The sequence below is a fragment of the Tupaia chinensis genome, unplaced genomic scaffold, assembly GCF_000334495.1.
Source record: "Tupaia chinensis unplaced genomic scaffold, TupChi_1.0 Scaffold000259_1, whole genome shotgun sequence".
Lineage (NCBI taxonomy): Eukaryota > Metazoa > Chordata > Mammalia > Scandentia > Tupaiidae > Tupaia > Tupaia belangeri.
The window spans coordinates 2,161,982-2,173,010 of NW_006159739.1; the positions used below are offsets into that span (position 1 = coordinate 2,161,982).

The following is an 11,029-nucleotide window of genomic DNA, read 5'->3' on the forward strand; positions in this document are numbered from 1 at the left end:
CTTGCCCACATGCCTGCCTGCTACACTGACAGAGCTGCTGGAGGCCAGCTCAGTCTCGCTGAAGGCCACTCTCTGGCCTAATGCTCTGCTCATGAAGAGCTCAATGAATGTCTGTTGAATAGAAGTGAATTGATGGTTCTTGATAACATGGTCTCCTTCAAGTAGCCAGTGAGTCATTCCTCTTTCTCTTCCTTCCTGTCTTCACTTTGGTTCTATTTCTGACTCTCACCAGTGGGAGGGGAATCAATGTTCGTCAATGTGATTTTTAAAAATAAAAGATAGAGGGAGGTTTAGGAGCAATTTTCTGGGCTTCTTTCTTCTTTCTATTTTGCACAGGCTAGTGAGACTGGCTTGTTATTGTTTCCAACCTTGCTCTTTTTAAATGAAATAACAATGACAACAATATCGGCAGCGATAGCAACAGTTACTATGAGCTTTACTGGGCACCTATCATGTGCCTGGTGCTCTGCAGGCTCTACCCAGACATTATCTAATTCTTACACAATCACGTCAAGGCTGCCATTTTTAACACCATTCTACAGATAAAGAAACTGTCTTGATTGTTGTTGTTGTTGTTGTTAGGGTTTTGCCAAAGGGTGCGTGCACTTGCTAGAGAAAGACAGTGAGAGGCAAAATGAGAAATCACCCCCGAGGGGGAGATAGCCACTCTGAAATCCCTTCTCCTTCATTCTCCTTTTGGGATTTTGGGCATGCATGCATAAGCACCTTGCATGATTTTCAAGCCACCAGGTTCAGGACTCAAACCACAGTTGGCCATGTGGGAACCCAGAGTCTTAACCACTATGCCACCTGCTAGCCTAAAACTGCCTTAATTTTTAAAAATTAATTTTATAAGTTAAATGAGGGTCTGACAGGTAGCATAGTGGTTAAGGGCACTGAAGTCCCACATAGCTGACTGTGGTTCAAGTCCCAGACCTAGTAGCTAGCCTGTGCGTGCTCTCACTCTCTCTCTCTCTCTTTTTGTCCCTCTCTCTAAAGATAACACATCCAGGGACTAGCAGATGGCATAATGGTTATGTTCACCTAGTTGAGCATGGCTCGAGTCCTGGACCCAGTGACAAAACTCATGCCAGATGTGTGTGCAAGCATGCCCAAGATGCCGAGAAGAGAATGGAGGAGAAGAGATTGCAGAGTGGCCATCCTCCCTGGGGTGTGTGTGTGTGTGTGTGTGATTTCTCACTTTCTGTCTCTCTGTCTTTCTGGTGAGCACACATGCCCAATAGCAAAAACCTCTCAAAAAAAAAAAAAGTAAATAAAGTTTTAAAAAAAAGTTAAATGAGAATGATAAATACTCCTATATGTGAGTACCTATTATGAACTGGGCATTTTAAAAAATCTAATTATGAAAACTATACAAAATAGATATTTTTGGGAACCAGAAGTTAGCATAATTGGCTATGTCGCTGGACTCCCACAAAGTCGACCGCGGTACGCGTCCCGGACCTGGTGGCTTAAAACTCATGCCAGGCGCGTGTGCGTGTGTGCCCAAGATCCCAAGAGGAGAATGGAGGAGAAGGGATCGCAGTGTGACCATCCCCCCTGGGGGGTGATTTCTCGCTTTCTGTCTCTATGTCTCTGTCTGTCTGGCGAGCGCATGCGCCCTATAGCAAAAACCTCTCCAAAAAAAAAAATATAGATATTTTTATTTCCGCTCATATGTGAGGAAACCCAGCCTCAGAGATAAAATAAATGATCTGTCCAAAATCACATGGCTGACAATGGCAGATCCAGGAGTCAGACCAAGACCTGTTCAATTCTTAAGCGCATCCATTCCTTCTCTGTCAGGTCATATTGCCACTCCTTACTGGAAGCATCATTGAGATCAAGGTTAGAGGCAGCCCTGGACCTATCTGAATGGAGAGAAGTGACATATGTTATGAGACCCATCCACTTCAGCTGGGCAGACTCTGAGAAGCTGGCCCTGCTGGTGGGGCTAACCCTGGAAATGCAAAACAATAACTGAAATCCATATGGTGCTTACCATGTACCAGGAGATTTCCTGAACATTTTACATATAATAACTTTCTTACTCCTCACAAAACTCTGTGAGGTAGGCTTTGTTATTATTCCCACTTTATAGAGGAAGAAACTAAGGCCTAAAAAGGCAAATTACTAAAAGAGAGGATTACTCGTGAGCATGAATTCCAGGAGACAGCGATCATTGAAAGCCTTTTTAGAAAATGCATACCATGGTCACATAGTTCATCAGTGGTAGAACAGGGACTTTCATCCAGAAGTCTACCGTGAAAGACCATGCTATTGGGGCTGGCAGGTGGTGTGGTGGTTAAGGGTGCTGGACTCCCATGTGGCCGACTGTGGTTGGAGTCCCAGACATGGTGGCTTGTTTTCTCACTTTCTCTCTCTCTCTCTCTGTCTCAATCTGTCCCCTGTCTGGTCAAATTAAAATATATACATACATACATACATACCATGCTATTAACCTCAAGACTATATGGCAAGGAGCCAGCAAGTGATATGGTGGTTAAGGCATTGGACTAGCACATGGCTGACTGCAGTTAGAGTCCTGGACCTGGCGGCTTGCTTTCTCACTCTCTCTCTTTTTGGTGAGTGTGTATGCCCTACGGCAAATTTAAAAAAAAAAAAAGACTATATGGCTTTTCTGTTTAGTAGGCCGTGATTAATCCTTACTATGTACACAGCTCTGATTCCATATCCAAGCTGATTTATGATTATGTACCAGGATTCCCAATTGGTTGAGCATCAGTTAGGTGACTGGGCTTTTCTGTCAAAGAGCTGGGACACAGGGCCAGGTTCAAGGCAGAGACTGGGGATAAGACGCTCTCACAGAGTAACAGGGCAAGTGGGAAAGGCTGAGATCTGGTGGCAGAGCAGGAGCTCAGAAATCCTGCCTGGGCCTCCAGATCATAAAGGCGGCTTAATTATAAACCTTATAGGACAGGGTTTAGGAACTGAGTCTGTGGATGGTCACATATCTTGTCTGTGGAATTACTCTGAGGAGCTTAGGAAGCAGAGGCAAGGGCACAGGAGGAAAAGATCACACATCATTGCAATGTTTCTTAGGCACACACACACACACACACACACACACACACATGCACGCATGCATGCACATACAGACACACATACCTTTGTGTAGATATGGCAGACTTCAAATATTTCTTTCAGTAGTGCCTAAGAGTTCCAGGGTTAGTTCCAGGTTCACTCACTCACTCATTCACTTACTCATCCATCTATCTACCTATTTATCTTCCCACTCACTCATTCATGAGCTAGAGAAAATCGCATTTGCCAGAACTCAGGAAGAAGTGCTGTGGTCAGAAGGAAAATTCTAATAAACTTATTGACATGAAAATAAAATGATCAAAAATCTTATTATTCCTTAAGTTTTTCAGGGACAAATAATTTTTCTTCTGCCAAAATACTGTTCCCTTACTTCTTTGTTTAGAAAATTCTTCTTTATAAAAGTTGCCAAATATAAACTGCCAAATAATCACAACTGTTGGCAATGCTCCTAGGCTCAGAGCAGGTTGCACCTGTGGGAATCGTTGAGCTGTCCACCACATATTTCTGATTCTCCTCTGGGGCATATCACAGTATTGTACTTTTGTACCCTTTGGAAGTTGGATTAGGACATGTGACTTGCTTTGGCTGATGAAATGGGAAATGTAGAAGTTTTAAGAGCCAAGACATGACTCATACACCTTCTTTCCCTCTGGTAGCTGCTATGTCAGTCTTTATCTTGGAATAAGGAAGACAAAAAGCAGAGCACCCAGCTGATCCTTAATGGATATATAACAATAATGAAAAATAGACCCTGATGGGTAAGCTGCTGAGATTTGGGGATTGCTTGTAAACTAGGAACACAGTCTATCTTAATTGGTACACTATTTCTGTTTTTATATCTTTTCTAACTGTTTCAAACCACCATATTTAACCTTACCTGAATTTGTGGACAAAATTTCTCTATGCCACTTATCTAGTTAATGACACATTGCCTCATATTGCTAATGATCAGTTCATGGGTAAGCTTTAGACACCTCCACAATTCTACTGAGACTTCCTGAGGGCTGGGATGGTGCTGTTCTAGTTTATTTAAACTTTATTTATTTATTTATTTATTTTAATTTGACTAGAGAGGGACAGAGTGAAAGAGAGAGAGAGGGAGAGAGAGAGAGAAAGCGAAAAACCACGCCTCCAGGTCCAGGACACGAACCATAGTCAGCCATGTGGGAGTACAGCACCCTTAACCACCATGCCACCTGCCGGGTCCGGTGTTCTATTTTGATATCACACAAAATATGGTTCCTGGCTAAGGCTTGTGTGTGTTCTCTCTGTCTCTCTTCCTCTCTCTCTCCCTCTCTCTCTATATAAATAAGATACACAATCCCATTTTTCTATTGAAATTTTAATTCTGTTCTTATTAATTTCCATGATATTTAAAAAAATAATTTTATTCTAACACCAAGTATAATACAAGACACATACTAGGTGCTCCTTCAATATGCCTTGAATTATTAGTTACTTGTCTTGGGAACATTTTAGGAGTCAAAGCAGACTTTCTTTTTCTTTTTTCTTTTCTTTTTTTTTTTTTTTTGGAGAGGTTTTTGCTATAGGGTGTGTGCGTTCGCCAGAAAGACAGAGGGAGACAGAGAGATAGAAAGCGAGAAATCAGCCCCTCCCCCCACTGAGGGGAATGGCCACGCTGAAATCCCTTCTCCTCCATTCTCCTCTCAGGATCTTGGGCACACACACACACGTGCCCGGCGTGAGTTTAAGCCACCGGGTCCAGGACTCGAACTGCGGTCGGCTACATGGGAGTTCAGCGACATAGCCATTATGCTAACTGCTGGTCCCAAAGCAGACTTTCTAGGAGCTAACTCTCTCCTTTCCCCACCCAGGACACTGCTGGACAGGAGCGATATCGGACCATCACAACAGCCTATTACCGTGGGGCCATGGGCTTCATTCTGATGTATGACATCACCAATGAGGAGTCTTTCAACGCTGTCCAAGACTGGTATGGATTCATTCATTCATTCATTCAGCAAACTTCATGAAACTAACATGTGCAAGGCCAGTGCTGTGTGTCAGGGAAACCCAGAAGAACCACCCATGGTTCCTGCCTTCCAAAAGTTCACAGAGGAGAGAACAGATCAGTAAGCAGGCAATGAAAAGGTCATGTGACAAGTGTACTGATGAAGGGAGGCATCAAGACTATGGGAACTCCTCAGAGGGCTCTCTGACTCAGTTTAGGGAGTCAAGTAAGGTGTCCCAGAGTTGCTAACACATATGCTGCATATTGTAAGATAAATAGGAGTTCGCCTCTTCCATACTGGCCTTGAATAGATAAGCAATGAATGGATACAAATATCCCAGAAAAAGAATACGGTCGTGCAAAGGTGACAAGGTAGAGGAGAGGGCAGGAAGGGACCAGATCATGAAGGATTTTTCAATTCAAATGTCATGACATGGGTTTAGGCTCATTCTTTAGGAAGATTACTCTGGCTACAGTGAAGAGTGAGTCCACATAGCACCTCTCTATACAGTTTATGCAGTCCAAGGTCAGAAAGGTTCGATGGAAAATCAGTAGTGCAATGGAAATCAGTAGTGCACCTCAGAGGTGTGACCTCTGAGCAACTCATGTCTTACTTCCGGGGCATTACTCATGGAAGAAGGAAGCATAAGGGGAAAAAGCCATGAGAGGGAGGGCCAGGACTCTGTTTCTAATCAGATGAGTATGGGAGAAAGTGGAGCCTCTGTCCTATGGCTGCTTCACAGAACCAGAGAGGCTGATCAAGCCAGGTATACAGCAGCAGCGCTGGCCGGCAAGAGCTTGTCTCTAGTTACTCAACAACTACCCTGTATTTCCCTTCTCCAGAGGAGTAGTTGTCCCAACTGTGTGAAGCACTGTTAGTGACTTGGAGCCTTGAGCTGAGTGACCTTCTAAGCTGCCTGCTGCACTCCCCTGTTCCAACTGAGTCCAGGGTGCCATCAGCAGGCAGCATGTCTGTCAATCGTGGGAGCCTGTTGTCTCCTTTTCTGCCTCTTAGCCATTTTCTTCTTCTTTTCTCCCTCTTCCTCCCACTCCTTTTTTTAAGAGAGATTTTTTGTTACAGGGTGCTTGTGGTCGCCCAAGAAATAGAGAGATAGAAAGCAAGAAATCACCCCCCAGAGGGAATGGCCAAACCATGATCCCTTCTCCTCTTGGGATTTTGGGCACACACACATATGCACCTGGCATGAATTTTAAGCCACCGGATTGGGGACTCAGACTGGTCGACTACATGGGATTCCAGTGATGTAACCATTATGCCCTCTGCTGGTCCCTCTCCCCACTCCTTTTTAATCTCTATCCCTTTACTTTCCTTATTTCCTCTCTGTTCTTTTTCCTTTTCCTTTACTCTCTTTGTCATTCCCTTTCTCCCCTCCTCCCCTCTCCATCTTTTCTCTCTTACCACACCTCCCATGGGTGATTAGCTCTTTCTTTAAATGTCTCCACATTGCTCATTCCTTACTGGCCTTGGCCATCCTCCCTTTCTCCATCAGTCCCTGCTCATTCTGCCTCAGGAACACAGTGATTTTAACACCTGGTGATGATCCCCCCAAGAATAACCGGAGCTTGTTTCTAATCTGGGAGCAATAAGCTAAGAGGGGATGGGATGGGAGGAGGGAGGAAGAGTAGTATGGGGAGATAAGGAGTGCTGGTTCTAGGTACCGACTTGAGTCTGAACACTGAGTGCCTGTTTCTCCCAGGTCCTGGCCTTTGAGTTTTGCCTCTGGATAACTTGGTCTCAGTCTGGCACCCAACGATCATCCAAGTCCCAGTGCCCAGCAACGGGCCTGGCTCTTTGTGAACCCACAACCAATGGTGGTTGAATTAATTCTGAGGTGACTTTTCACCGTAGGTTAGATGGTTAGCGGTGGGATAATCTTTAGGAGCAGGTACTAGGTCCAGGTTGCAGTTAGGGTTAAGCTAGATTGAGTGACTATGTCAGAGTAGGGTCGAATTTAAGATACGCTTCAAGATGAACCATTCACCAACTTATTCATTCATCAAACTTCACTGGCACCTTCTCTGCTCTGGGCTTTATGCTGGATGTGGGCATCCCAAAGATGAATAAACTTGTCCTTGCCCTCAGGGAAAAACAGATAAATTCAGCCAAGCAGATCTGGTAAAGATGCAGAGGGCCAAAAGGGAAAAAGATTATTTTGATCTGATGGAGTAATTAAGGACAGAGTTAGGCCCATCCCCATGAAAAAAGATGTCTTTACAATGTATGGGTCCTATTTTATTCTCTCTGTTGAAGTTTTGTTTCTAATTATAGAAATAATGCATTCTCACTTTCAAAAAAATTTTTAAAGTACAAACATTTTAAGTATTTTTTTTTAAGTCTTACAATCATCCTATGCAAAAGAACTCACTGCTGACATTTTAGTTTCTGCAGATAATCTTGATCTAAGGCCTCAATGAAAGTTTATGAATCACAGAGGGAGAGGGAGAGGGAGAGGGAGAGCTGGCTGGGCTTGGGGAAGCTTGAGAAGTTCCCCCTGCAGCAGTGTGGATCAGCCTTGGCCTTGGAGGATGCATTTGCTGTGGGGAAGGCAAGGTATGGGCAAAGCACAAACCTTGAAAGAGCACTTGAGGAATAAGAAAGAAGATTTGTGAGGCAGGAAGAAAGGTGCTGAGTCTGGAAACAGGAGCCATGAATGTATTTGAATGGAGGAATCTGGACTTGATCACATAGCAAGTAGGGCCAGAGAAGAAAGGATCCATTGTGGTCAGATACATGTTTTAGAAAAATCTCTCACCCCAGTGAGGAGAGTGATAGCCAGACACATTAGATACATTTACAAAAGAGGTGGGTAAGATTTACAAGCAGGGCTAAAGGGTCAATATCTAAGACAGCCTTCAGGGGCAGCTATGTGTCTGTCTGTCCTCAGCTAAATTAATTGACAGTAACTTAACTGTTGCTAGCCTCATGGAAGGGAAACCAGTTCATCAGCCTTCACAGTTCTCTTTCCAACCTAGGAGGATGTGCTAAAATACCATACACCGGGTGGCTGAACTGACAAATATTTACATTTCACAGTTTTTGAGGCTGTAAGTCTGAGATCAAGGTGCTAGCTGATCTGGTGTCTGGAGACAGACACCTTCATGTATTCTCACATGGCTAAGACAAAGAGAATTCTAGACTCTCTTTTTATAAGAGTACTAAGTCTATTGATCAGGGGGTCTATCCTCATGACATAATTGCCTCCCAAAGGTTCCACCTCCAAATACCATCACATTGGGGATTAGGTTTTAACATGGAATGAGGAATGGGGCACAGACATTCAGTTCATAGCAATATGATTAACATGTTTCTCTCTGTCTCTTTAGGGCTACTCAGATCAAGACCTACTCCTGGGATAATGCTCAAGTTATTCTGGTGGGAAATAAGTGTGACATGGAGGAAGAGAGAGTTGTTCCCACTGAGAAGGGCAGGCTCCTTGCAGAACAGCTTGGTATGTACATGACACATGTGTGTAAACAAATGTGTGCATGGGAATAGACAGAGGAGATAGTGTTTGTGACATCAAAATGTATTGTATTGTGAATTATGTTCCTATGTGTTATGATACGTATATGTTTTATTATATTGTATTGAATATGTAAGTAAAATTTAAATTCATGACTCTTTTAACTAGTTCCTTCTCCTGAAGGATTTGAGGTGTCTTATAAAAGTCATCATAGAACAGCAATAAAAAAAAAAAAGTGAAAAAATTGGAGCAAAGAGAAAGCTAAGATGGGAGAAAAATAAGAGAAAGCCAGGGTGAGATAAGTATATATGTCATAAGTTCCTGGGCACCTGCAAGAGTTGGGTCAAAATATTGGCTTTGAGCTCTTCCTAGCAACCATTGCAAAGAGGTAAACATAATTGTTACATGGTTCAGAGTATCCTTAATATATAATAAAACAAACCCATTATTACAGAGAAACACCATTCTTCACTGGCAGCTGTAGAAGAAACTCTATCCTGAATGGGATCATGCCCTTAATATCAAACACATTCCAGCAACCACAATACTGAACTTCATAGACTGTTTCTTACCACTTCTTTCAATGTAACCTGATGTTTCTCACCAAAACGTAAGGAAGTCAGTGTAGTTCTATTAGATTTATGTAGGAACACAGAAATGAGATTAATTTTTAGTGCAGGGTTTAGATAGACATTTGAAGAGGATCTTAACGGGTGAGCTAGATTTAGGCAGGTCAAGGTAAACTATCTCTGTCCTTCACAATATCCTGAGTTTTCCTCTATTGCTTACTGGAACTTGATTACCTATGTCTGTCTCTCTCTCTCTCTTTCTCTCTCTCTCTCTTTCTCTCTCTCTCTCTCTTGAGAATTATTTTATTTAACTTTATTTATTTATCTGTTTTATTTATTTATTTTTATTTAATCAATCTTAATTTGACCAGAGAGGAACACAGTGAGAGGAGGTGGGGGGGAGTGAGAAAGCAAGTTGCCAGTTCCGGGACTCAGACCACAGCTGACCATGTGGGAATCTAGCGCCTTTACCACTATGAACCTGCTGGCTCCCATGTCTATCTCTCTTGCTAGACCTTGAGAGCAAGGATTATGTTATATTTGTTTTATTATCAAATTTGATATTCATTCATATATGTGTTCACTTATTCTTTGAAAAATATTTATAGAGCACATAGTCTGAGCCAGATTCTGTCCTGACAGGATATAATCTTTACTGTCATGGAACTAATGGGAGAAGAGACAGTAAACACATAGTTGTAGAAATAAATATACAGTTAAAAATAGTGTGAAATGGGTAGACTGAATAGTATGTGAATTATATCTCAATAAATCTGTTAAAATTATAATAAATTCTGAGACCAGCAGGTGGTGTTGGTGGTTAAGAGTGCTGGACTCCCATATGGCCAACCATGGCTCAAGTCCTGGACCTAGTGGCTTGCTTTCTCACTTTCTCTCTCTCTCTCTCACTCTGGTCAAATTAAATAAAGTTAAACAAAAAAAATTCTTTAAAAAACTTACAGTAAGTTCTGTATGAGTTAGGATTCTTGTTATTGTGATATAATCCTAAATCAAATTTGTTTTAATTAAAAGAAAAAATAGAATTTATTAGCTCATATGATTGGAAAATCTACTAGACCCAGCTCTGTCCATGTCTCAGCTTTATTTAACCCCTTAACCTCTTTCTATAGTCAGAGTCTCTGTGTGGGGAATAAGCTCCACGTTAGTATCTTCCCAACTCTTACTAAAAGAAGTTTTCTCTTTCTCAACCACCATCTATCAAGGATGACTATGATTGGTCATCTGTGAGTCACATACCTGTCCCAGTGGCTGGGGGAGGCAATGTTGGAACTTATAGTCCTACCATAACTGTTTAAAATGTTGGTTCTCTAGTATATTCATTCTACTCACAGCTTCATGCCTAAAGTCAGACATGTGTTTACAGATATGTATATATCAGCTGATCTTGCTATTGAAAGTATAATTAAGATATTTTGTGAGGAAGAAGGTTCCACATGGCTCCAGCAAACTAGATTTTTCAGGGAATGAAGATTTTCTACAGATAATTCAGCCTCCAACAAACGAGCTAGCAGCAGAAGAAGCCGGGCCTGCAGAAGAAGGTTCCACATGACTCAAGCGAACTAGATTTTTCAGGGAATGAAGATTTTCTACAGATAATTCAGCCTCCAACAAACGAGCTAGCAGCAGAAGAAGCCGGGCCTGCAGAAGAAGGTTCCACATGACTCAAGCGAACTAGATTTTTCAGGGAATGAAGATTTTCTACAGATAATTCAGCCTCCAACAAATGAGCTAGCGGTAGGGAGCCCCCCCCCACACACACACCCAGCCTTCTATCTCTGTTTCTCTGTCTCGGTTCCTGTCTCTCCCTCCTTCTGTCTTCCCTTTTTTTTTTTGTAATTGTTCCTTTTTACACTTTTTTTAAAAGGTACAGTTTTTCTCTGGCTCTTAGCTCCACCTTTTTAATCACCTTTAATCTT

At 42.3% G+C, this 11,029-nt stretch overlaps 1 protein-coding gene across 1 annotated transcript in view; it reads left to right on the forward strand.

Moving 5' to 3' along the window:
• RAB3B (RAB3B, member RAS oncogene family) overlaps positions 1-11,029 on the forward strand; it is a 75,847-nt gene that overhangs the window by 47,305 nt on the left and 17,513 nt on the right. Inside the window, exons 3-4 of the mRNA XM_006149407.2 lie at positions 4,902-5,020; positions 8,384-8,508. Coding sequence (XP_006149469.1) covers positions 4,902-5,020; positions 8,384-8,508 — 244 coding nt within the window. The remainder of the gene's footprint in view (positions 1-4,901; positions 5,021-8,383; positions 8,509-11,029) is intronic.